The sequence below is a fragment of the Notothenia rossii genome (genome assembly GCF_949606895.1).
Source record: "Notothenia rossii genome assembly, chromosome: 8".
NCBI lineage: Eukaryota > Metazoa > Chordata > Actinopteri > Perciformes > Nototheniidae > Notothenia > Notothenia rossii.
Window position 1 is genome coordinate 4,645,347 of NC_136906.1, and position 27,891 is coordinate 4,673,237.

The 27,891-nt window shown below is 44.3% G+C and overlaps 1 protein-coding gene across 7 annotated transcripts; it reads right to left on the reverse strand.

Moving 5' to 3' along the window:
- Positions 1-822: 822 nt before the first annotated feature.
- On the reverse strand, positions 823-27,324 carry LOC307015624 (uncharacterized protein). Of its 7 annotated transcripts, none has more exons than XM_079644360.1 (18): positions 27,257-27,324; positions 23,387-23,885; positions 22,304-22,432; positions 21,537-21,638; positions 20,923-21,054; positions 20,707-20,813; positions 19,684-20,191; positions 18,561-18,631; positions 18,347-18,476; positions 16,490-16,596; positions 16,244-16,354; positions 15,294-15,437; positions 15,081-15,131; positions 14,951-14,993; positions 11,611-13,008; positions 10,164-10,359; positions 6,805-6,873; positions 823-2,185 (listed from the first exon to the last, which is right to left on the reverse strand). In XM_079644360.1, the coding sequence occupies exons 2-18, from the start codon at positions 23,831-23,833 to the stop codon at positions 2,139-2,141; spliced, it is 3,792 nt and encodes a 1,263-aa protein (XP_079500486.1). In that variant the 5' UTR covers positions 23,834-23,885; positions 27,257-27,324; the 3' UTR covers positions 823-2,138. The 7 variants fall into 7 exon arrangements, with proteins under 7 accessions (XP_079500486.1, XP_079500487.1, XP_079500491.1 ...); XM_079644361.1 differs by lacking the exon at positions 27,257-27,324 and adding an exon at positions 26,250-27,034; XM_079644365.1 differs by lacking the exon at positions 27,257-27,324 and having other exon boundaries at positions 11,617-13,008; positions 23,471-24,619.
- Between the last annotated feature and the right edge of the window lie 567 nt (positions 27,325-27,891).

The following is a 27,891-nucleotide window of genomic DNA, read 5'->3' on the forward strand; positions in this document are numbered from 1 at the left end:
TCCCAAATATGAATATTTGCTAAAACGATAACTTATAAACACTTCTGCATGAACAGTCCCACTCTCACAGGCTTTCAAGTGCTTTAAATAGTAAGGTTTAAAGGTCCCATGTCATGCTTTCCTGGTTCTTACCCGTCCCCTTGTGTGTTATGAAGGTTTCTCTGCATGTAAACGGTCTGCAGTCACAAACCCTCAAAGTACACCCTGTAGGGAGTAAAACTCTAACACAGAGAAGACCTGTCTGTGCTGCCCCAGAACGCCTCGTTGGGGATTTCTCTTTTTCTTCCTGGGTACAGTGACGTGCCCGTATCCAAATGGACCAATCCGCGGACTTCCTCACACACTCAATCTTTTCTCAGCTGCAGCTCCGCCGATTTCTCCTCCCTGGGACGCGGCGAGGCTGTGAGCACACACACAAACTCCCAGCCAGGCTGCGGGTGTGTGTGTTCGCCACTGGGCTCACAGGGAGGGGGGGCAGGAGCTCCAACAAGCCCTTTAGGACAGAGAGTGAATACACATACTATACAGAGACATGATTAACAGAATACATTAGAATTAGCTTTTACTATAAGAGTTTGTAAACATGTTTGATTAGATTTGGAGCAAAACGCGGCCCTTAGTTACCCAATTCATCAAGGTTTTTGATTCACTGGAGGCAAGAGAGAAGAAATGCATCCCAGGATGACGAATTTGTGTAAAAATTATCCTTTTTTTGGGGTGAAATACTCCTTTAGGTGCTCAGAAAAACATTGGTTTCAACCCCTTCACTCTCATTTGACTTCAATGCAAGACCCTGTTAAAGAATTTCAGACTTCAAGTGACTCCGTTGAGAAGGGAAATTATTTAATTAAAAGCAAGTTCTATACAGAAATGTATTCAAGAGTTCAAGTACAATAAAAAACAAAACGCGTACAGCTCTCATTGAAAAAACAAAAAGCTCCAACACAGGTATCAGTGATAATTACATGATAAAAACAGACAAACTGACCATGCATCAGAGAGGGAGACACACGAAGGCACACGCTCAATCCCAGCTACCAAAACCTTTCACACACACACACACACACACACACTCGTACACACACCTATAAATCCCATTCATCCTTCTCCCTGTCCACAGTGATATAGGTCTATCTTGTAAACATTGACAACTGTTTGTCATTTCATTTTGCGACATAGAGAGGTGCAGGAATGAGTCCTAAAACCCATTTTTAGCACTTCCTGATCCCTCGTCTAAAAGCCAATGTTTTTTAACTTGGTTTTGAGCCTGAAATAAGGTCAGTTGTCAACACGAACATGAACTTATTTTACTTCACGCTAGCCCTAAGAGTTGTTTCGGACCAAATGGAACGTTTAAGGTCAGCAGGACTGCCTGAATTTAACACACAAAAAGACTCCTGGTCATTTTAGCTTTTAACCGACACGTCACATGTGGACCGGATTCAAGCTGAGGACGTTGTTGTTACGCGGGCCCTGTTTAACTATAAGGCCGCACTACAGGGTTAAATTAATGGCCAACAAAACGTAAAAAATCCAACTTATACTTAGTTTTATACACAAGTGTCGTACATCAACACTTAATGACACTGCGTCTCAATGTCTGAACTTCTGTGAGTGCATAACTGCCTCAGTAAAAACCCCACTGATGAATTTAAAAACAGACGTTGCTAACGAGTGTCTAAATGAGACGACATCACGAACACCATTAGCCACCTTTAGCTTAGCACGAAGTCATGTGACCGTTCATTTATTGCCTAATGTCACTTTCTGCAAGTGGTGTGAACGTGTGGAGATTATCCTGCTGATCAAAACATGGAAGTATCATGTTTTGAAAAAGAGTTCATTTATTTTCAATAATCCAAAATCACATTAAAAAAAAATCTCACTGTGTTTTGCAGAGGGAACAGAGAGCAGCTAACTTCTGGGTCAAACTACAAAAATATGTCATCCCTGCACCGTTCTATAGTATTTAAACGTTATCAAATCACCTTAAAAAAAGTTATATTTCACTGTGGTTTTTATGAAAAGTGGATCCTCTCAGATCCGGGAAGTGTTACACGGTGCTCCTTTTATTAGAGTCCTCCGTCCCCTGAAGCTCCTCCTGATTCTACTCCTGGTCGTTTCCTGACCCCGGGGTATCATAGCGTCTTCCTGTTAGCGTCGCCCCCCTGGCTTTGAGTGACATCTGGATGGGGGACAATACACACGTTAGACGGTATTATGCTAAATCCACTTCTTCATGTCTCTTCTACATCAGCATGTGTCCCCTCTTCTTCATGTCTCTTCTACATCAGCATGTGTCCCCTCTTCTACATCAACATGTGTCCCCTCTTCTTCATGTCTCTTCTACATCAACATGTGTCCCCCCTTCTTCATGTCTCTTCTACATCAGCATGTGTCCCCTCTTCTACATCAACATGTGTCCCCTCTTCTTCATGTCTCTTCTACATCAGCATGTGTCCCCTCTTCTTCATGTCTCTTCTACATCAGCATGTGTCCCCTCTTCTACATCAACATGTGTCCCCTCTTCTTCATGTCTCTTCTACATCAACATGTGTCCCCCCTTCTCCATGTCTCTTCTACATCAACATGTGTCCCCTCTTCTTCATGTCTCTTCTACATCAACATGTGTCCCCTCTTCTTCATGTCTCCTCTACATCAACATGTGTCCCCTCTTCTTCATGTCTCCTCTACATCAACATGTGTCCCCTCTTCTTCATGTCTCTTCTACAGCAGCATGTGTCCCCTCTTCTTCATGTCTCTTCTACATCAACATGTGTCCCCTCTTCTTCATGTCTCCTCTACATCAACACGTGTCCCCTCTTCTTCATGTCTCTTCTACATCAGCATGTGTCCCCTCTTCTTCATGTCTCTTCTACATCAGCATGTGTCCCCTCTTCTTCATGTCTCTTCTACATCAGCATGTGTCCCCTCTTCTTCATGTCTCTTCTACATCAACATGTGTCCCCTCTTCTACATCAACATGTGTCCCCTCTTCTTCATGTCTCTTCTACATCAGCATGTGTCCCCTCTTCTTCATGTCTCTTCTACATCAGCATGTGTCCCCTCTTCTACATCAACATGTGTCCCCTCTTCTTCATGTCTCTTCTACATCAACATGTGTCCCCCCTTCTCCATGTCTCTTCTACATCAACATGTGTCCCCTCTTCTTCATGTCTCTTCTACATCAACATGTGTCCCCTCTTCTACATCAACATGTGTCCCCTCTTCTTCATGTCTCTTCTACATCAGCATGTGTCCCCTCTTCTTCATGTCTCTTCTACATCAGCATGTGTCCCCTCTTCTACATCAACATGTGTCCCCTCTTCTTCATGTCTCTTCTACATCAACATGTGTCCCCTCTTCTTCATGTCTCTTCTACATCAGCATGTGTCCCCTCTTCTACATCAACATGTGTCCCCTCTTCTCCATGTCTCTTCTACATCAACATGTGTCCCCCCTTCTCCATGTCTCTTCTACATCAACATGTGTCCCCTCTTCTTCATGTCTCTTCTACATCAACATGTGTCCCCTCTTCTTCATGTCTCCTCTACATCAACATGTGTCCCCTCTTCTTCATGTCTCTTCTACATCAACATGTGTCCCCTCTTCTTCATGTCTCTTCTAAATCAACATGTGTCCCCTCTTCTTCATGTCTCTTCTACATCAACATGTGTCCCCTCTTCTTCATGTCTCCTCTACATCAACATGTGTCCCCTCTTCTTCATGTCTCTTCTACATCAACATGTGTCCCCTCTTCTTCATGTCTCCTCTACATCAACATGTGTCCCCTCTTCTTCATGTCTCCTCTACATCAACATGTGTCCCCTCTTCTTCATGTCTCTTCTACATCAACATGTGTCCCCTGTTCTTCATGTCTCTTCTACATCAACATGTGTCCCCTCTTCTTCATGTCTCTTCTACATCAACATGTGTCCCCTGTTCTTCATGTCTCTTCTACATCAACATGTGTCCCCTGTTCTTCATGTCTCTTCTACATCAGCATGTGTCCCCTCTTCTTCATGTCTCTTCTACATCAACATGTGTCCCCTCTTCTTCATGTCTCTTCTACATCAACATGTGTCCCCTCTTCTTCATGTCTCTTCTACATCAGCATGTGTCCCCTCTTCTTCATGTCTCTTCTACATCAGCATGTGTCCCCTCTTCTACATCAACATGTGTCCCCTCTTCTTCATGTCTCTTCTACATCAACATGTGTCCCCCCTTCTTCATGTCTCTTCTACATCAGCATGTGTCCCCTCTTCTACATCAACATGTGTCCCCTCTTCTTCATGTCTCTTCTACATCAACATGTGTCCCCCCTTCTTCATGTCTCTTCTACATCAGCATGTGTCCCCTCTTCTACATCAACATGTGTCCCCTCTTCTTCATGTCTCTTCTACATCAGCATGTGTCCCCTCTTCTTCATGTCTCTTCTACATCAGCATGTGTCCCCTCTTCTACATCAACATGTGTCCCCTCTTCTTCATGTCTCTTCTACATCAACATGTGTCCCCCCTTCTCCATGTCTCTTCTACATCAACATGTGTCCCCTCTTCTTCATGTCTCTTCTACATCAGCATGTGTCCCCTCTTCTACATCAACATGTGTCCCCTCTTCTCCATGTCTCTTCTACATCAACATGTGTCCCCCCTTCTCCATGTCTCTTCTACATCAACATGTGTCCCCTCTTCTTCATGTCTCTTCTACATCAACATGTGTCCCCTCTTCTTCATGTCTCCTCTACATCAACATGTGTCCCCTCTTCTTCATGTCTCTTCTACATCAACATGTGTCCCCTCTTCTTCATGTCTCTTCTAAATCAACATGTGTCCCCTCTTCTTCATGTCTCTTCTACATCAACATGTGTCCCTTCTTCTTCATGTCTCTTCTACATCAACATGTGTCCCCTCTTCTTCATGTCTCCTCTACATCAACATGTGTCCCCTCTTCTTCATGTCTCTTCTACATCAACATGTGTCCCCTGTTCTTCATGTCTCTTCTACATCAACATGTGTCCCCTGTTCTTCATGTCTCTTCTACATCAACATGTGTCCCCTGTTCTTCATGTCTCTTCTACATCAACATGTGTCCCCTCTTCTTCATGTCTCTTCTACATCAACATGTATCCCCTCTTCTTCATGTCTCTTCTACATCAACATGTGTCCCCTCTTCTTCATGTCTCTTCTACATCGACATGTGTCCCCTCTTCTTCATGTCTCTTCTACATCAACATGTGTCCCCTGTTCTTCATGTCTCTTCTACATCAACATGTGTCCCCTCTTCTTCATGTCTCTTCTACATCAACATGTGTCCCCTCTTCTTCATGTCTCTTCTACATCAACATGTGTCCCCTCTTCTTCATGTCTCTTCTACATCAACATGTGTCCCCTCTTCTCCATGTCTCTTCTACATCAACATGTGTCCCCTCTTCTTCATGTCTCTTCTACATCAACGTGTGTCCCCTCTTCTTCATGTCTCTTCTACATCAACATGTGTCCCCTCTTCTTCATGTCTCTTCTACATCAACATGTGTCCCCTCTTCTTCATGTCTCTTCTACATCAACATGTGTCCCCTCTTCTCCATGTCTCTTCTACATCAACATGTGTCCCCTCTGTGGAAAGAGACTCTGAAAGTTTCAGGAACAAAGATTCTGTCTCTTTTTGATCCATTTCTATAAAAACCCGTCTGAAAATGAGCTGATCAGATTTTGGCCACTTTATGATGTCATAACAATGTTTTGTCTTGAGTAACCATTAGCCAATCACCAACCAAGGTAACCCCCCCCTCCCTTATCACCTGAATCTCCTCTAGAGCACCATTAGCTGCGTTCACACCGGAGTACTTTTCCTACTTTAGTTCTGATATAGTTCCATAATGTCGCGTTCACACCAAAAAAAGGGACTCTCATGCGGCTCTTGTGAGAAAAAGAACTATATTTCTGATTGGCTGGGCGGATTGCAAACCACGCCCCGTAAAACTCCCAAAAAGTTTTGTGAAGCCACCATTTTATTATCCTCGCATTAGCATTATTAGCATTAGCCCAGCGCAGAAACGCAGAGAGACTAACTTATGGCAACACAAAAGAAAACATGGGAGCGGTGGAGATGAGGAGGTGTCGGCATTCTGGCGATTTACTCGGAAGGCTTCAGTAGAAGCTGCTGGGAGTCCCAGCAGCTTCTACTGAAGCCAGCCCCCAACTCCGGGGACTTCGGGCGGCAGTATACGCCGTGAAGTTGTTTGCGGCCTGCCAGTAAACCCAAAGCAGAAGAAGAAGAAGTGACGTCAGCGGCTTCATTTGTGTAATCTTCCCTCAGGGAACTTATTCCGGTGTGAACGCAATCTGTACTCATGAGCCTTTGTGGGAAAAGTACTGCAGTGTGAAAGCGCCTATTGAGTTCTTTCTAACCAAATCTCTCTCAGAGGGGCGTGGGGAGGGGCTCCTTATTTTCATCTAAAGTAACAGACAGAGAATTAGCACTTTGGAAACAGGGCTGAAACAGAGGGGATTATGGGTAATGCTGCAATGATCTGTTTGGTGTTTCAGCCAATCAGAGACAGGCTCTGTATATATCTGAGACCTGTGATATATTGATGAGAAACAGTATGATAGGAATTGGACAATTGGAAAAGACATAATGGACGACAGATAAAAATGAGTACATGAAGACATGCTGACACCAACAAACAAGCAACAGGACGAGAACACCAGAAACTTGAGAGGGGGAGGAAACGGAGGAGGGAGGGGGGTTAATGGAGCAGGCTTTGAGGAGGAGGGGGGGGGAGGGGAGGGGACATTTTACCTGAGAAAGCGAGCTGCAAGTGAGGAGGCAGAGCAACCTGAGACCCTGACTGGAGACTCTTATACAGATCTGAGGAGACAGGACAAGGGAACAAGGAGGGAAGGGAAGGGAAGGAGGTGGGAGGTAATGACAGCCCAACAGAGGAGGAGGAGGAGGAGGAGGAGGAGGTAGAAGAACAATCAGGTGAAATATATGTGGAAAAGAGGGAGGAATTTGGGGGAAATGAACCAAACAAAATGGAATAATGTCAAACAGGAGAAAAATCACATCTGACAAACAGTATGGTGATAAACAGACACTATAACATGAAACACAGAACAACAACACACTGCCTGAGGCGTCAGCAAATACTTCACTGATGGCGCATTTCCACTACAGCTCGGAGCTCGCTTTAAGCGTGCCGTGCCCGGCCTGTTTTTGGTTGCGTTTCCACTTGGTGTAGTTCCGGCTAGCGCGTACTATTTCACAGTTTTCTGGCCCCATAAAATCGAGGTTCTTTCCGGGCCAACAACCGGGCTGAGTCGGGCTGAGTATGCTAAACTAGAGAGAGAATCGCTGGCTAGGGGGCTACAACTACAACAAGATGAACATATTTGACCGTGATTTAATTGTAATACACGTTTCTAAATGATGCCGAAGTAACAACATACTGATACCGGTGAGTAAAAACCATGAATTAATGCTTTGACCGGTCTGCAGACAGACGGCAGGAGAAACACATTTTAAAATGTGTGTGTTCTGAATGGAGCTTGGCTAAGCTAACGCAGTATATGCTCCGACCGTCCACACTCACAACAACGGCCTACAGACATAAATAAACCAGCGACTGTATTCTCCATGACACAGACAGGCTGTGGTTTGGACTTGTTTAACTTTGGTCTAGTTTCTGAACAGATATGAGGAGCTGTGAGCTCTGAGGGCTAACAGCTAACGGCTGATGTTTTTTTTCTGTGATTCTCATTGAAGATGACGCCACGGCTCCGCCTACTCTGCGTTACTATAGTTACTGCCCCAGTTCCTAAACTGTAATGGAAACGCAGCATAAAGTGAGCCAGGCCTAACGAGGTCTAACCATACCATACTAAGCCAAGGGAGGCCCTGCAGTGGAAATGCGCCATTAGACTAATGATGCATATGAAGTACCTGCAACCTACTATTTTAAGAAGAATCCACATTTTGTATACGTACACTACCTAATGTCTCAATTGTTAAACCTCATCATTACAATAGAAAAGGTTCAGAAGTATTACAAGCTCAAATGTACTTCAAGTATTAAGTATGCTGAATGGTTTATAGTCGAATATTATCAAAGTGTTTTTACAAATCATGTCAATTTAATGCTATTGTTTGTCATTGTTGAGCCAGTTTTACAATATGTTCCTCCAAATGGTGGTGGAGTACAAGTATATTGAACATAAAACGGAAATACTCAAGTAAAGTACAAGTGTGTCAAAACAGTACTCAAATGAATGTACTTAGTGACACGCCCCACTAGCTTTTAATGTGTTAAAATTAGCTTTTAGTGCGGTGTGATTATATTATCCGTAACGCTTTACGACAATAATATAAGAATTAAGGTTTCTTTACACGTGACGTTAATTGAATGCCAGTGTTTCCCCTATATACAAATAGTGGCAGCGCAGCGCCGCTGCTGACATAAGAGCGCCGCTGCTAGGGGGCGCCAGCCAGGCACCCAAAAAAAATAAATATTTTTTTACTTTTTTTCTTTTTCTTAAAATAATAATAAGTGGCAACCCTTTTTCATTTTTGATTGTTTGTGATGTGGATTTGTAGTATTTGTGTTACTGCATGTTCAATAAAGTTGTATTTTTGCTAAATCTTGAAACCTTGCCACTGTATGTACTGGCAGGGCCGATTTCTGGCATAGGGCGCCAGATCTGGGAGGCGCTGCGCTGGCAGCTCTGGGAGGGAATTTTTTTTTTTTAACGTTGGCGCTCATCCAAATGGTCGACCTTGATGTAACAACATTCATAATTAAGTAAATGTAACACCCTTTTCACCCCGGTTACACTTTTAATTTGCCCTGTATGATGGGCGCTGTAAGTGATGAAAGTGGGGGATGTTGGCTTATCAGGCGCCTGCAGCTCACAGCTAAAGTGCGAGCGTGGTAGAGGGCGCACCGGTACCGGCGCTGTTGTTATTAGAATCTGGGGCTAGCTGCGCTAACGGATATAAGAAGTAGATGTTTCTACAACCAGGGTGGAGGAGAGCTCTCCTGTCAGACTGAGAGGCTCAGTGAGGTAAAGGACTCTCTGAGTATTTAGGTAGTTAACTTTAGTCTAAGTTATCTCAGTGGGTCTCAAACGTTTGGACCACAAATTATGTAAACACATATTTCCAAGGCACTCCTTTATAATTATTAGGATAAATAAAAACAGGTTTGAAATCATTCCAATGTATACTATAGGACAGTAAACCAAAAATATCGTTTAAAGTTGGAGAGATACAAAAATATGCATAAATAAATAAATGTTAACTGGTAAAATAAGATATGAATGAACAACAAAAATTAAATAAGCTAAATGTATTTGTTATTGGCTATGGTAGGTTATTGGTTATGTTCATATACTTATTTGATTATTAAAATGTAAACCGATCTTTTTCATATGGGTGTTTTAGAGTTGTACCCCCTAGATCAGGTCTCTAGTAATTGTGTGCTCAAAGTGCACCAGATTGAAGAATTTTACTGTAAAATCTTCAAAAAAAAATCTTACCCCCGGACCCCCCTAAAGGATGTGACGCCCACCCCCCAATTCAAACATGTTCATACAATACTGAATACATTTGAAGCCATTTTGACGTCTATTAACTATGTCCATAAGTTTCAGTTTTTGCAGTGTATTTGTCTTTTGTAGAGATTTTTCATTTATTCTTTACATATAAAATGTCGCCTAAAATCTCACCTAGGGCAGCAAATTGTCTAGAACCGGCCCTGGTGCTAGGCCTCAAGAGCCTTTCTTGTGCTGACACATAGAAACAAATTGGAGCGCGTGGAATTTTTTCGTGCGTGCGAAGTGCGACCCGCCCTCACATTATGCTGGGCCCACGTGCCTTAGCACCGCTGCTATGACTCCATCCTAGGGGAAACACTGAAATGCTGCTGCTGTACTTTGTATGATGACAAATTACAATACAGATATATTGTAGTCTTGTTGAGCCAGTTTCATAACATGTTCCTCCAAATGGTGGTGGAGTAGAAGTACGTGTAGCATTTAATGGAAAAACTCAAGTACATCATCTCAAAATAAGTTATAAAAACTTGAGAAAAATCGTTTTTTTTTACATTAAACAACTTCAAATGTGAAATGGTACGTGAGGGTTGTAATGCAACGACTCACTCTGAGTGAGGGTGGAGAAGGCGGCGCTGTTTGCTGCGTTGCTGCTGTTGGAGGAGGAGGAGGAGCTGAGAGGAGGAAGGTTCAGCAGCTGGGGGAACTGGAAGGGCAGCGAGACGGGAACCAGACCCCCCAACATCCCAAAGCCCAGCCCGAGGGGGGAGCCGGAGCCCAGCAGACCGACCCCTGCTGTGGAGACCTGGGGAGGGGGGTGGGGTCATGTTAGAACAACTGTGTATTCAAGACATTTTAAAGGTCTCCTATTATGCAAAATCCACTTTGTCATGTCTCTTCTACATCAACATGTGTCCCCTCTTCTTCATGTCTCTTCTACATCAACATGTGTCCCCTCTTCTCCATGTCTCTTCTACATCAACATGTGTCCCCTCTTCTTCATGTCTCTTCTACATCAACATGTGTCCCCTCTTCTCCATGTCTCTTCTACATCAACATGTCTCCCCTCTTCTTCATGTCTCTTCTACATCAACATGTGTCCCCTCTTCTTCATGTCTCTTCTACATCAACATGTGTCCCCTCTTCTTCATGTCTCTTCTACATCAACATGTGTCCCCTCTTCTTCATGTCTCTTCTACATCAACATGTGTCCCCTCTTCTCCATGTCTCTTCTACATCAACATGTGTCCCCTCTTCTTCATGTCTCTTCTACATCAACATGTGTCCCCTCTTCTTCATGTCTCTTCTACATCAACATGTGTCCCCTCTTCTCCATGTCTCTTCTACATCAACATGTGTCCCCTCTTCTTCGTGTCTCTTCTACATCAACATGTGTCCCCTGTTCTCCATGTCTCTTCTACATCAACATGTGTCCCCTCTTCTTCATGTCTCTTCTACATCAACATGTTTCCCCTCTTCTTCATATCTCTTCTACATCAACATGTGTCCCCTCTTCTTCATGTCTCTTCTACATCAACATGTGTCCCCTCTTCTCCATGTCTCTTCTACATCAACATGTGTCCCCTCTTCTTCATGTCTCTTCTACATCAACATGTGTCCCCTCTTCTTCATGTCTCTTCTACATCAACATGTGTCCCCTCTGTGGAAAGAGACTCTGAAAGTTTCAGGAACAAAGATTTTCTCTCTTTTTGATCCATTTCTATAAAAACCTGTCTGAAAATGAGCTGATCAGATTTTGGCCACTTTATGATGTCATAACGATGTTTTGTCTTGAGGAAGCTTTAGCCAATCAGCAACCAAGGTAACCCTTTCGAGAATTTCGAGAGCTGCAAACACTCAAAACATCTGTAATTGAACAGGAACTGTGAGGTGGAAATGTGCTTTGAGTTTAGTCTGAACATCCTTCACAGTTAGTCCAAATTCTTTACAAAAAAGTGACCTAAATGTGATCCTGCTGACACTGATGAGACGTGTTGACTGGACAAACAGGGCATGTCAATATAAATCACAAGAACCAAAGGAAGCACATACTCACACACACCTGTGGTAACTGAGAGGCGACGGAGGACGACGTGACGGACACGACCTGTTTGGCCCCCTGAGAAGTCCCGCCCCCGAGCCTCTGACGCTGCCCCTGATTGGCCGAGACGATGATGGGGGAGGCATTGGATCCTGAATGCTTGCTGATGGATGAGGCGTTAATAAGGCTGGTGTTGGTGGTACTGCTGCTGCTGTTGGGGGTCTTCTGCCCCCCCGGGGGAGTGTAGCTGCCCGGCTTCACCACCTGGACTCCTGAGAACTGGGGGGGACGGAAAGGGGTTTTGGCGGAGTACTGGTGGAGGGGGGGGGTGGCCTGAGACCTTTGGGGGAGGGTTTGGGAGATGACGGGGGAGGCGGAGGTCGTGGTGACGAGGGTGGGGCGGGCGGTGAGCTTCACGATGCTGCTGTGGGTGGATTTTGTGAGGGTGGCGTGCATCGGGGTGATGAAGTTAGACTGTGGTTGAGGGAGGGGGGTCGAGGGTTTAGAGAGGGGGAGGGTGGAGAGTTTAGAGAGGGAGAGGGAGGGTTTAGAGAGGGAGAGGGAAGGTTTAGACAGGGAGAGGGAGGGTTTAGAGAGGGGGAGGCGGGGGGACTGCTGGAAGGTTTTAGGGATCATGTGGGGGGAGGAAATGAGGGTGTGAGGACGAGGCGAGGTGATAATGATGGTTTCCCCCGGTTTGTTATTGCTGCCTTTGAGTAGGGGGGATTGGGAGGGGGGGGGTTTTGACCCGGGGGCTATGAGGGGAGACGAAGTGGGGGGGGGGCGAGGTTTGGGGAGAGACGCAGAGGCGACCATGTTGGTTTTAGACACCCCAACAGGTAAAGGTAAAGTCCTTGAAGTGTTCAGCACCGAGAGTCTGTGTGTCACCCCCATCCCGTCCACTCTGACCGAGGGGAGGGGGGCGGAGGTGACGGAGAGGGGGCGGGTCAGGGGGGTGGAGGTGACGGAGAGGGGGCGGGTCAGGGGGGTGGAGGTGACGGAGAGGGGGCGAGTCAGGGGGGTGGAGGGGGAGGAGAGGGGGGTTCGGGAGAGGGGGGTGGAGGGGGAGGAGGTAGAGATGTAGAGCGCTGGGCTGAGCGAGTTCTTCTTATGCTGCTGGAGGAGGATCGGAGAGGCGTGGAGCTGGAGCTGGGAGGGTTTGAAGGTGGGGGTGAGGGTCTGGGTGGGTGAGGGTCTGTCGGGGGAGGGGGGGCTGTCTCCCTGAGCGAGGCCCTTGGCGGCGTTCCCAAGGATGGCCAGAGCCTGAGAGATGGAGTCGAGAGACGGAACCGTCAGCTGGTCGTCAGAAGAGTCCAGACAGATGGTCTCAGACGGAGATAGAGGCGGTCGCTTAGCAACCTGAGTGGCAGGAGACTGGACCAATGGAGTCGAGCGCTGCATCCACACCGCCTCCTGCAGGGCGAGACACATGTTTATACATCAATGACAACATCTACACTACCAGTCAAAAGTTTGTACACACCTTCTCATTCGAAGTTTTTTATTTATTTGTTCTAATATTGTACATGACTTCTCCAGGACCTTTACCTAATTTTCCATGACCAAAAAAATTACTCTTTCTCAGCGGTACCACTGAAAATTGTTTATTTCAACATGGAACAGGAAAATAAGGTCTGAAACATGTTGTGCCTATCTTAAACAAATCAAATAGTAGGCTTACTAGCTCCTAAAGCAGGGGTGTCAAACTCAAGGCCCGGGGGCCAAATCCAGTCCGTGACTTCATTTCATGCGGCCCCACAAGAGCTTTTAAAGAATATAATATGTTTATTACACGGTTACATGCCGATTTACAGAAGCGTTGACCATAAACTACATGTCCCACAATGCATCTCAAATTTGCCTTTTTTTTCTCAGAATTTGCCTTTTTTTTTTATTCACTTTTTCTTTTTTTACTTTGTTTCCAGAATTGGCTTTTCTTTTTAAATCATCTTGCGACATTCTCACTGAAGAGACTTGCAATTATTTTCCCTTCTTCTTTTTTAAAACATAGTTAATTATGAAGTTATTACCCTATCCCATAATAATCCAATGCAGAGGCAATAATGTAATATAATACATTATTTTATATATATTAAATATTTGTATATGTATTTTATATAGTCTTAAAGTTACAACCGGCCCTTTGAGTGCAACCATAATGCTGATGTGGCCCGTAATGAAATTTAGTTTGACACCCCTGCGCTAAAGCAACTAAAATCTCTCACCAGCAAAATACCTCGTCAGTTAAAAGCCATTTTACGTTTCATTACTATACAGTATTTATTTATTATCATTATAGTATTACTATTTCGGCGATTAGATAACATGTAAATTATATTTGATGCAACTTTAGTTACATTTCCATGACATTTCCAAAACTTTGGGAAACATATTGTTTTCCATAACTTTCCCAGGGCCTGGAATTAGCATTTTGAATTTCCATGATTTTCCAGGTTTTTAATGACCGTAAGAACCCTGACATATGGAATTATCTAGTAAACTAAAAAGTGTTAAAGAATGCAGAATATGATTTATATGATACGACTAAAGACACTCGTAGACACACCTAAAAATCCCATTCATCCTTCTCCCTGTCCACAGTGATATAGGTCTATCTTGTAAACATTGACAACTGTTTGTCATTTCATTTTGTGACAGAGCGGTGCAGGAATGAGTCCCAAAACCCGAAAAGGAGTCAGCATTTTTAGCACTTCCTGATCCCTCGTCTAAAAGTCAATGTTTTTATAACTTGTTTTTGGTTTTGAGCCTGAAATAAGGTCAGTGGTCAACACGAACATTAACTTATTTTACTTCACGCTAGCCCTAAGAGTTGTTTCGGGCCAAATGGAACGTTTAATTGAATTTGGGTAGTTCCTTTATAGCCCAACATTAGCCACCTTTAGCTTAGCGGTGGTGACGTGAAGTCATGTGACCGTGCTGTAGTTCCTTTATAGCCCAACATTAGCCACCTTTAGCTTAGCGGTGGTGATGTGAAGTCATGTGACCGTGCTGTAGTTCCTTTATAGCCCAACATTAGCCACCTTTAGCTTAGCGGTGGTGACGTGAAGTCATGTGACCGTGCTGTAGTTCCTTTATAGCCCAACATTAGCCACCTTTAGCTTAGCGGTGGTGACGTGAAGTCATGTGACCGTGCTGTAGTCCGTCGTTATGATGATAGCATTTACTCTTCAACTATTCTAAAAGTGGTGTTAAAATGTGGATATTATCCGGCTGAACCAAACTTGAAAGTATCATTAACGTGAGTTTGCCACAGAGATGTTTTCCAAAATCGATTAAAAAAAAAAATCCCATTGGTTTTGATATTGATTCCCATTGATATAGAAACAAGTCTGACCTTTGATTTGGCTTTGGGAGTAGAGACCATCTTTTTCTTTGCCCTGCAGCGAGAAAACATCACAAGTGAGTGAGAACAAGCTTTACAAGTCAGAGTTAGTTATATGTTGATAAAAAGTCACATGACTCACGTGTAGCCTGTGATGTGACCATGAGCCATGATGCTCTCTTTGAACAGCATCCTGGAAACACAAATACAATATTAACACAAGCTGCGGTGGAGAGTAAATTCACTGAAGTATTTGATTTAAGTATTTCTATCCAATGCCAATAGGTAAAAGCCATAGATGAAGAATGTAATACATCATGTAGTTATTGAGAATAGTTTTCAGTCAGACACACACCTGGCCTGCATCCAGCCTTTGGGCCAGAGCGGCTTCACCTCCGTCTCCATGAAGGCTTTGAGGTAATCCTCCAGAGAGAGAGAGTTCTTCCCCTCCAGCTCGTAGCAGCCCAGCTTCACCCGCACCAGAGTACACAGCAACAACCTGAGAACAACACACTCCCATCACAACACAACACAACACACTCCATCACTACACAACACTCTCCATCACAACACAACACTCTCCATCACAATTAGGGATGGGTATCGCTTGAAATGTATCGATTCCGGCTCTTATCGATTCCCCGTTTCGATTCCAAAATTGTAAAAGAAAGAGGTCAAACGTTTAGATAACAAAAATATCTTTATTCTTTTAAGCTTTAACTGACATTTTTACAAATAAAAAATATACATGCAATACAAATGTATTGCAAAATAGCTGCGCTTTATTTTAACTGAGCTATGCCTGTGGCCAGCTATTAACAGGCATTACACTGTGCCTTGTCTGTTTCACTTCAGAGCGTTTACCATGACCCATCTTTGGTGTTATGAAGTGACTGAGCTTGTGAACTGTCTACTGGAGGGCGGGAGGGGGGGAGCCTCGCTGCGGGGCAACTGTGGACCTCTATCGCCTGTCAGCGCAACTTACATGATGTCGTTTAAATTAAGGGCGGTGCCGGCCGTCAGTGAACCGAGCCGGCCGTCAAAGGCCCGCTGACGACCGGCCGTTCTGTGATTCTCCAGAACACACAGATGGCCAGTCCGCCCTTACCCTGTATGCCACCACGGCGCAGACGGACCCGGTGGAATACAGGGTTTACCGCGTTTAGGAACCGTTAAGCAGAACCGAAATTGTGTATTTTGTATGGGTACCCGGTACCCGGCATTTTCTTATCGGTTCTCATCTGGAACCAAGTTTCGGTTCCCAACCCTAATCACCACACAACACTCTCCCTCGGCGAGACTGACCTGAGCTTGTCGTCCCAGACAAATTTCTTGCGAGGACCCATCACCCTCTTCCCCGGCTTCTCCTCGTCTTCGTCCTCAGAGCCGTTCTTCTCCGCCTCGCCCGACTGCTGCCTGTCAACACACAAGAGATGACATCAACAAATGTAGAGCTGTACTGAATGAATATTTTTTAAACAAAAATGATGTATCTGTGCCAAAGCAGACTCTGATGACCTTTGTTTGTGACTCAACAACATGGGATCTTACTTTGCCACTTTAGCGATACAGTCCATGTTGTAGCGAGCGATCTGTTCCGGCATCACGCTGCACACGGCCAGCTTCAGCTTCAGCAGCGGCGTCCGGAGACGGTCGTCCTGGGAGAGGAGAGATAAAGGTCAGAAAGTCAGAAATCACACACACACACATACACACGAAGCCCCCAGGAAGTGCTCCATAAAAATGCATTTATAGGAAGGAACAGGCCCCGCCTCCAACACTGTATCCAGTTCTCTTCATACACCCATGCATGGCACACTTACACGCTAAATATAGAATCAGGTAACGAGGACACAGCCAGGAGTCCCAGAAACAACGACTCAGCTTTCACCTTTCAGACACACCTGACAGCTCATTGGCTCTTACTGCTGCTTCTGTCAAATGATGTCCTGGCACTAAAGGGCCAAAACATACCTCAGATTTTCTGCTACGGCTCTTTCTTTTTTTTGCTCCAAATATCTGGAACAAACTACCGGATACCTGCGGGTTGTCAGCGGGTCTTACTACTTTGAATGAAGTAGTAAGACGGCCCCTCTGTTGTTTCCCCGACTCAGACTGCAAGTCGTTGTTTCCCCGACTCAGACTGCAAGGAATCTGGGTGTGACCCTAGATAACAAACTGTCCTTCACTGCAAACATCTCTGCTACAACCCCCTGCTGCAGATACACGCTTTACAACATCAGGAGGATACGTCCCCAGCTGACACAGAAAGCGACGCAGGTTCTGGTCCAGGCTCTCGTCATCTCACGCCTAGACTACTGCAACTCCCTCCTGGCTGGTCTACCTGCATGTGCCATCCGACCTCTGCAGCTCATCCAGAATGCAGCGGCTCGTCTAGTCTTCAACCTTCCTAAATTCTCCCACACCACGCCGCTCCTCCGCTCCCTTCACTGGCTTCCAGTAACTGCTAGAATCCACTTCAAGACACTGGTACTTGCGTACCATGCTGTGAATGGATCTGGCCCTTCCTACATCCAGGACATGGTTAAACTGTAGACGTAAAAACACGTGGGTTTGCTATCCTGGCTCCAAAATGGTGGAATGAGCTCCCCATTGAAATCAGGACGGCAGAAAGCTTACACATCTTCCGGAGCAGACTGAAAACTCATCTCTTTAGACTCCACTTCGAGAGATAGAATTACTAACAAAGCACTTATATACTAACAAAGGTTCGGCTTATCTAAAGCCAATTGAGTAGCACTTGAAATGTTTTAGCTCTATGAAACCTGATGTACTTATTAGGGATGCCAGAAACTGACCATGATCAAAATTGAAAATCTGACAGCCCTGGCGAATAATAATCGATTATTCGACCCCCCCCCGCGGGAGAGAAAAGAAAAAAACTCTCGCATTTGACCTCATTTGCACTTGTCAGTTTGAAGTAGTTCCACGAGGAATTCTTCTTTCCTTTGTTCATCTTTAGTTGTGTTCTCACTCCAATAAATCAATCGCACGTGTGACGGAGAGGGGAGGGGCTATGCTGCAGGCTTCCTCCAAGTTTACAGTAAAACAAACTGGTGGTGTGACCAATGGCCATTTATAATTATTAATACTATTACTATTATTAGCATTAGTCTATATTTTGGTTGAAACTAAGCCAGGCAAAAAAAAAACATAAATAATAATAAAAATATATATAAATAAAATCGATTTTTAAAAATAATTTTTGATTATGGAGACTGTAACGAATATTCTAATAATCGCTGGCATCCCTAGTACTTATATGATTCTGTTTTCTTCAAGGTTGTATCTTCTTGGTCGAACGCACTTATTGTAAGTCGCTTTGGATAAGAGCGTCAGCTAAATGCAATGTAAAGGCTGAGAGTAAAGTCTGCGTCTTCCGCTCACCTGTATGTTGAGGCTGAGCTTCTTGAGGCGTTTGAGCAGAGCCTCTTTGTTGCAGGGCACGAAGGCCTCCAGGTGACAGTAGACCACTGAACGCACCTCAGCCGGCTGCTCCTGCACCTGCAGCTCAATACTGACGACACACAGAGAGAGAGAGGTCAGATCTACGGACATTTACATGAGCTGTTTATATAAATAATAATCTGATGGGGCTCACTCCAGCAGGATGTTGTTCATGTCCAGCGTGAAGAACTTCTTCCTGCCCTCGGCATCGAACAGACGGGACGCCTGAGAGGAGAGAGGAGTATTACACTTTATCAACATCATGTTTCATTTCTGCTCCTGGTACTAGGATGGGGTAAAAGCAGAGACCAAATGTCACTGTGTGCTGTGTGCTCTGCATGTGTGACCATTAAAGAGGGTTATATCCTCCAATTCCATCTATTTTGTTAAAGAATATAACAGACTAACCCCTAAATTCCACCGGGTCCGTCTGCGCCGCGTTACGGCTCAGAAGCGTGTCGGCGCTGGGCTCCTCTAGAAATAGGCGGCTGGTCTATTTTCGACGCGACGCGAGGCGTTGCATAGCGCCGGGCAGGAAGTGGACCGCTCAGAGCATCCGGCCCATCCCCAAAATAAACACATTTTGCAGACCCTATCCATCCGTAGTCTTTCAAGTAGGAGGAGAAAGGCCAGCGTTCTCCTCCGGTTTACAGGCTCTGTGTACATTATATATATATATATAGAATAATTATGATGATGAATGCATTTGATGAAACACATCTTTGATTCATGTCGTTTATAACTGAACTATTACAATTATTATTAACTTTGTCTGCACAAAGTAGCCTGTCCAGGAAATATGCCCAAATCAACAAAAACTGCGAGCCGGCAGGCAGGACGCTCCGCTTCTGAAACGCGCCCGGTGGAGTATGACGCTGTAAGAGGTCGGAACAAAACCGCGGCGCAGACGGACCCGGTGGAATCCCGGGGTTAGGCTGCACAATTATTACTAATATTATTATTTAATATATTTATTATTATTATGTGGACAAAACGAATATAATGCCCAGACAAGATTTTATTCATTTTAAATTTCAGCCTTGATCGTGTTAAATGTATTTTTTTTCTCAAAATGACTAGTCTAAATAATCTGCAGAAAAGTAAAAAATGAACATAATTATTTTCTTTATCTTCTATACTTTTCGTTATTTTATAAATAAAAAAAAGTTGTGCTTTTTGGTTGTACATGTTAATCTCAATAAAAATGTGATCACAAAAAATAAATTAACATAATTCTTAATTGCAGATCTAACACAGTGTAATATTAACTCCCGTACCGCTCTGAGGTCCTCGATGCGTTTAGTGAGCGGTGCTGGGAGTCCGCTGGGCAGAGGGGGGGGCGCCATGACCCCCTGACCCCCCCTGCCCCCTGCGGTTTTGAGCCCGAAGGCCCCGTTCTCCGCCCCCTGCAGAGGGCTGTGCTGCGGGGAGTCCAGCATCTCGAAGTCCAGTTCGCCCATCATGTCCTGCAGGATGTCGTTATTGGTCGATCCGAGCATTGACATCATGGCGGGGTCGGAGGTCAGGTCTGTAATGTTGCAATCGGCCGCCCCGGACACTTTAGCCTGGGTGTTGACCAGCGCGCTGCTGTTGTTGCCGGCGGCAACGGCGACGACGACGGGAGCTTTGGCGTTGGCTCGAGCCAGCGCGTGGGCGGTGAAGTTCTTCTTCCTCATCTCCTCCTTCTCCCGGGTGAAGCGGCGCAGCATGTTGGCCAGGTGGATAGAGTCCTTCATCAGCTTCTTCCTCTTCTTCTTCTCCGGGCGGTGCACGTTCAGGGAAACTCTGCCGGGGACAGGAGATACAAAGAGAGACGTTTAATGGACCATTGTTTAATGGAGTGTTGGTGCAGGAACGAGTCATAAAACCCAGAAATGAGTCCTTTGTTTAGCCCAGCCTTAAAGTCATGTTTGGTTGTTTGTTTATTGTTTTTTGGTTTTGGTGTTGACATGAAGTTATGTGACCGTGCTGTAGTTCCTTTATAGCCCAACATTAGCCTCCTTTAGCTTAGCGGTGGTGACGTGAAGTCATGTGACCGTGCTGTAGTTCCTTTATAGCCCAACATTAGCCTCCTTTAGCTTAGCGGTGGTGACGTGAAGTCATGTGACCGTGCTGTAGTTCCTTTATAGCCCAACATTAGCCGCCTTTAGCTTAGCGGTGGTGACGTGAAGTCATGTGACCGTGCTGTAGTTCCTTTATAGCCTAACATTAGCCTCCTTTAGCTTAGCGGTGGTGACGGGAAGCTTAGATATTATGTGAATGCCTCAGAGCCTAATATGAAAACACTGAAGAAACCTCACCCAGCCTTTGGTACTTTATTCTTTCTGGGTTTCTTTTCCTCCAGAATACCACCATCTTGTTTTTTCCGACGCTTCTTTATCACCCGCTCCTCGCCGTCTTTCATCTTCTGCAAACAGGTGCAGACAGTGTGGTTTTATGGTCTAACAGTCACTTTAGGTACAGTAAGAACACCATCAGGAACTGACATATGTGTATACTTGACTCAATGCACGTACCTTGAAGCGGTTATCCTCTGTGCCGCCGTTTTCCCCCTCCGAGTCTGAAGCCGCTCTGAACTGCAGCGTGCCGGTGTTGATGTAGAAACCTCCGTGTTTCGTGGTTAAAGAGGCCGGCACCAGCTCATCATACTGAGGAAGGGAGGAAAACAGGATTTCTGTTAGTCTTATTCTTCTACTGCGCCTGCGTTTTAACACTGCTTGGAATAACAACCATTTCCCAAAGTCTATTCGACCGTATACTCAACGGTATGATCTTTAAACCAATGCCAAAAGAAATGTTAAAACTAAACTAAAAGTAATACTAAATTGTAAAAATACTCAAGTGTTGGATTACAAATATACTTAAGTACTTTATTCTCATTTCAGAATCATCGAAATTAAATTCCCAAATCGCATTTTAAGAAGACTGTTTCTACATTGAATCTTAACTCAGAGGAAAAAAAGCTTTTCTCTAACGTTTTTCTTTGTTTTCTGACGTCTGCGATTTCCCCAATGAGTAAAACAATTATCCGCTTTGGGACAATAACGTCTTTTACCTCCGACATTTTTTTAACAACTTAGTTTGGTTTGCTTATTTTGTCGCTCATAAAACAGTGTCTGAGTGAACTCACAGCCTCTGAGTTGTCGATGAAGGGGTCGGTGTCATCGTATCCAAAGCCGATGTCGATGAGATCCTGCATCCGGTCTTTCTTCTTCTTCTTTGGGACACCACCCTGCAAACAGCGGGATAATATTTAAAGAAAAAACATTTACAAGGACATATTAGACATTCCTTGGTTTGTCATCCACACAGTTCAAACTGGGCTAACTTGTTTCCGGGTTCTGTGGGGGAAACCTCTGAAGCAATTGGAGTCAGGACTCAGAGAGACACGAGGAGAGCTGGAGCTTTGATGGCAAAAACAATGACGGTTTATTTGGAGCTTCGGCCGGAGAATTCACAAGACATGTCACGAGTTGACCATACGGATGAGATGCCACAATCAATTCTGAAGAACTCTTTCTGTAGCTCCAGGTTTAAACTAGTTCGGAGTGTAATAATCAACATTCTTTATCAGCGAGACTAAACAAATATGGACCCTGAATCTAACTAGAGCTCACGTCCATAGAAAATAATATGCGTCAGGGAACCTTTGTCCCTGAACAGTAAACTACCTCATGGCGGCTTGTGCTCGGTCACAGACTGGCAACAACAATGCGCCCAGGCTGCTCCTCCTTAAGAGAGATAGCAGCAATACCCAAGGCCGTAGACCTATGCCACGGGAAAGGAGACAGTAAAGAGAGAAAATGATGAACTGTGTCAAAGGTTGAATACCTAAGCAAATTATTCCCCAACAGGTTTCAGGACTCATTCCTGCACCACTGAGGCTCCATCACTCACGTATTTGTTCTCAAACTTCTTGGCCATCGCCTCCACTTCTCGTCTCTCTCTGTTGTCGTCAGCAAACGGGTCGCTGGGGTCCAGCGGGGGTGCGAGGCCTTTAGGGATCTTTGAACCTTGAGGCTTTACCTGAGGAGAAACAAGACATTAGCAAAGGGATGAAATGGGGGTAACGGGCATTTTACGTTTCCCTTTTTAAAGTGCCTATTCGCAAATGAACATGTCCAACGTTCACAATAAATACATATGGACCATGATAATAACAGTTATTCACCGGGTCCCTGCACATCTCAATATATCTCAGTGTGCAATATACACTTTTTGGCAATTTATTATTGTCACCATCTACTACTCTGTGAAATAACAGTTTAATGTCCAATATAAATATTTTTTATTTGTTCCTTTTTCTGCACTGTACATCTCCACAAAAAGGATGACTGCCTTATCAAAAGCACTGTTGCACACTTAACAGTAAATATATAAAGAGTGTGACATCTAAATGCATCTGGGAGTGCAATAAACTTTATTCGCAATGTTTACTTTTTAAAATGTATTATTGTTATCACTATCTGCCAGAATTTAACACCACTGTTCTGTTATAAAAAAAGATATGTGCAATATTTGCAATGCTACTTCACTAAATGGATATGTTTAATTACTTTTATATTGCTAATACTTCCTGTGAAATGTGTACTTCAGAATCAGAGTACCTTTATTTGTCAAATACAATAAATGAGTGTGATAGCAGGCAGATAACAGTAGTGAAAGTATATATTGCACAGTTATTACAGACTGTATTACAGTAGTTGAATAGACTAAACAAGAGATAGCAGCCAGTTATAATAATACAACAAAATATTTTATAAAAGTGTTATTACACATTTTATGTGCATCTTGCAACATTCTCTTGAACTATTTTATTTATATTCTGTTATTTCTTGCACTATTTTTGATTGGTTTTATGTCTTATATATAATTAAGTTTCATCGTTAAAGAAGCTTGGGACTTCAGTTTTTCATGCTGAGCATATGACAATAAAGCCTTTGCATATTCAACTTTCTACTTTTACTTAAGTGCAAGTACCTCTTCCCCATCTGCTGACAGTATCCCTGGGCAAGTGCTGCCGGGTTTAGCCCCCCTTGAAGCCACAATGGAGCCTCCACTGACCTGAGGCTGAGGCTGAGTCTGAGGCTGCGATGAGTTGACCAGTTCTCCGTAGTTGAACTCTGATGAAGCCCGGTCACTGGGCTCAGCCAGCGGGAGGAGCAGCCGCACAGATGGCTTCACCTCCCCGGTGACTCCCTCCCCTCCTGTCGGTGTCACATTTCCGAACGGAGCTCCTCCACTTCCACCTCCATCTCCTGACCCGACAACAGGACCACCTCCACCTCCATCTTTCCCACAAGTCACCTCGGCGGCCTCATCTTCTCGGCGGCGCTTTTTGCTGGACTCCTGCTGGGGGGTCGGAACCACCGGCGAGGTGTTGAAGGACGAGATAGTGACGAACGGTACTTTCCTCGGTTCTGCCATTTGACGCTCTTTAACGGAACCGGGTCACGTAAAGTCACGCAAACCGGGAAACCTGGAGACGGTCGTCAAGAAGAAGAAGAAAGCTAGTTGCTATGCTAGCTTAGCTTCCCTTTAGAATGAGTGGTTGAAGCAACACAGTTACTTTTATATCCTTTTAGCCCGTGTTAATCCATAAAGTAGTATCCCTGGCAGAGCCCCCGTCTCCTAAGAGGGACTTAAACTGTGAGAAAAGGCAGTTTTAAACGCTTCCATGGAACTGGAGGTTGGCTACCGCAAGGAGGATTCTGTAGTAGCCATCTTGATCATTATTATCATTATTCAGCGGCTGGGCGGTGCGTAACAGCGATTGACCAATAGTGGAGCGGGAACAGCGTTTGACCAATAGGAGAGCAAGAACACGCCCACCTGACAGATACGCGCCAACGTCTCCTTTTACTTTTAGCCCGTGTAAATCCATAAAGTAGATACACGATGCAACTCTTTTATTAACTTTAAAGGTGATGATTTGAGACAAATATTGATACAACTAATTGAATGTATACTCTGTATAATGTACCTATGTACCCCTGATGTCAATGTTTTGTTTGCTTATAATGTAAATGTATGTTGGCTTCCGACCGCCCCTAGACGACTGAAACGTGAGACATGGCGGGATACCACTTCCTCCTTTCAGGGCATGTCAAATTGAGTGTACAGGTCCTTTGGGATGTTGATTTTCTTCATCTCCTCCACAAACGGTGTTGGGTCCTCAAAGACTTCTTCAAAAACCAACCTCATCAGCGTACACTGAAAAATATAACATTCATATAATAATTTATTATTTGTATTCACTAATTGAATGTATAGTCTGTATATGTACCTATGTACCCCTGATGTCAATGTTTTGTTTGTTTATAATATAAAGGACCAAATAAGTCCATACAGATGTGTTTTAAACGCTTCCATGGAACTAGGTGGTTGTGGTATTCTGTAGTAGCCATCATGGTCGTTTAGAGCAGGGGTTCCCAAACCTTTTCTGTCAGGGCCTCCTCTTTGGAGAAAAAAATAAGTCGGGCCCCCCCAACACAAATTGTCAGGCTCAGTGACGGCGCCAGATATTTATTTTGGGGTGGTGCGGGGTAGTTTGACGTTTCATGGAGGGTGCTCAAACATTTAGGGTTTCCCATTAAATGTACCAGGCACTACAGTGGAAATTTCTACTGCAAAAATCCCCACGCAAATACACAATGTGACAGTTACAATGAAGGCTCGAGCCATATAGGTGCAAGCAGGGGTAAAGTCCTATTTTTATAGGTGGCGTGTGGACCTTACATTGGGGGGTCTGGGGGCAAGCTCCCCGGGAAGCTTTATTTTTAAATATTGAAGTTAAAAGCATCAATCTGGTGCACTTTGAGAGCAAAAAAAAAGAGATCTATGGATACAGCTCTCAACACTCATATGAAACAGAACTGTAAACAGATTTACTTTTTCTCTATGGATATTTTACAAATCACCCTTTTAATAGTATTTCATACCTGTTTTTCATTTATTCTCTTATTTTTTATAACTATAATGATCATATAAACGTGTGCCTCGGAAATAATTGTTTACATTAATGGTGACCGAAACGTTTGAGACCCACTGAGATAACTTAGACTAAAGTTAACTATCTAAACACTCAGAGAGTCCTTTACTTCACTGAGCCTCTCAGACTGACAGGAGAGGACTCTCCTCCACTTTGTTGCTGAAAAATCTCTTTATATCCGTTAGCGTAGCTCGCTAGCACCAGAAGCTAACAACTACGATCTCCGGTACCAGTGCGCTCTCTCTCTCGCTCGTACACGCACACAAAATGGCTCATTCCACACACACACAGAGCAGAGCTTTAATGAAACACAGAGACCCAGACTTGATAGTACTGCATCATATTATTTTCGAATCAATAATTTTACAAATTATGATTTTTTTTTCAAAATGCTAACGTTATACGCTAAAAACGAACTACAGCAGGGTCGATGCTTCAACGTCAAACCAACTTAAGATCCATATTCAAACATACAGATTGTAAATGGTACAAGTTGAAGCGTTTGTTTGAACAGTTTGCAGGAGGCAGGTACTTGCTATCAAGCAGAACAGGGCAATCACACTTAGCGGGAGTGTTTTACGTGTTCGGTGTAATGACGTATAACGGCATGGACAACTTCTGTAGTCCTATTCAGCCACATGTTAACAACCATCGTTTTTCAAACACGTAACCTCTTCAAAAATCACCAGCTGGGTCACTGCTGATGTATTTAATGTCGTAGAACAAAATGTGATCTGTCTCTTCAATTTGTGTCAAACACAGACCTTATTTTGAGCTATTTTCCAAAATCCTATGGAGAAATTGCATTGCTTTTTATCGAAGGAACCGGAAGTGGTAAAAATGCTAACTTACTTCCGGGTTTTAGGACGCGTCACTGCGGTTCTCTTATGACAGCGGCCGTTTCTCAATCGCGAGGATGCTGGCTTGGTAGTCGCGTAATTCCAAGTCACTTCCTTCAGAAACGAAGCAAGTATACTTCCAAGCCACGGCTTCGGAAAATGAAGAAGAATAGGCGCTTTCACACCGCAGTACTTTTCCCACAAAGGTTCATGAGAACTTAGTTGATCAGAACTCTTTAGTTCTGATGAACTAAGTACAGATCGCGTTCACACCGGAATAAGTCCCTGGGGGTGGATTAGGCAAATGAAGCCGCTGACGTCACTTCTTCTTCTTCTGCTTTGGGTTTACTGGCAGGCCGCAAACAACTTCACGGCGTATACTGCCGCCCAAAATCCCCGGCCGGAAGTCCCCGGAGTTGGGGACTAGCTTCTACTGAAGCCTTCCGAGTAAATCGCCAGAACGCCGACACCTCCTCATCTCCACCGCTCCCATGTTTTATTTTGTGTTGCCATAAGTTAGTCTCTCTGCGTTTCTGCACTGGGCTAATGCTAATAATGCTAATGCGAGGATAATAAAATGGTGGCTTCACAACACTTTTTTTGAGTTTTACGGGGCGTGGTTTGCAATCCGCCCAGCCAATCAGAAATATAGCTCTTTTCTCACAAAAGAGCCGCATGAGAGTCCCTGCTCTCTAGCAGGGACGGAAAAGGGGGTAAAAAGGTTCTCATAAACTAATTTTAGTTCCGGCTCTTTTGGGTGTGAACGCGACATTTCGGAACTATATCGGAACTAAAGTGGGAAAAGTACTCCGGTGTGAACGCGGCTAATGGAACAGGCCAACAAGTGTGCCACTCTCCCTAACGGTTTCAACATAAACTGTACCGAAAATAAATACCTCACGATGTCTATCTAATTATGAACTTGCTTTACTTTCATGGAACACATTTTTGGTGATAAGAAATGTAACAAAGTAACATATTTACCAACACATGTTCTACGCCACTACATAGGCTACTTACATTTAAATAAATGTGTGCTGCGCTGCGTCGGTTCAGCCATCCTCCGCAAGGGTTTTTGAAATTGGTCCGTGCGCAAAGCATTGTTGGGATTTGAAGGACGCGAAGTCTACCCATGTGCAGCCTCGAAATTACCCCCAAACCAAGGACGCGGCCTCTGTGGAATTCCAAGTATGCTGGAGATTGGAACGGTCCTTGGGCGGCACTCGATGACGTAGTAACCTTGAAATATTGGCTTGGAAGCCAGTTTCCTCGCGATTGAGAAACGGCCAGCGATTGCTTTTTCGGCTGTGAGCAGAGCGAAAATGTCGTCAGTACAGCCTTATATGTTTGAACCGGAGTCCGATCCCGAAAGTGAGACGGACCGTGAAGGACCAGAGCCACCGTCTCAAACTAGACTACAGCAGGCGGTTTCACAATGGAACGTTTTAATTTTGTATTGCTCTTACATTTCAGATATGTTAGAAATGCATAATGTATCTACATCACAGTGACAAGTGTGTCTGCTGACTAACCAAACTTTGCAACTGTTGTTATTTAGGTACACGTGTGGAAACTACACAGTAATGCCTACTGAGGTGGAAAACCTCTGTTGCAGGGAAATTAGAAAGGTGACCGATACAACACAACATTATATA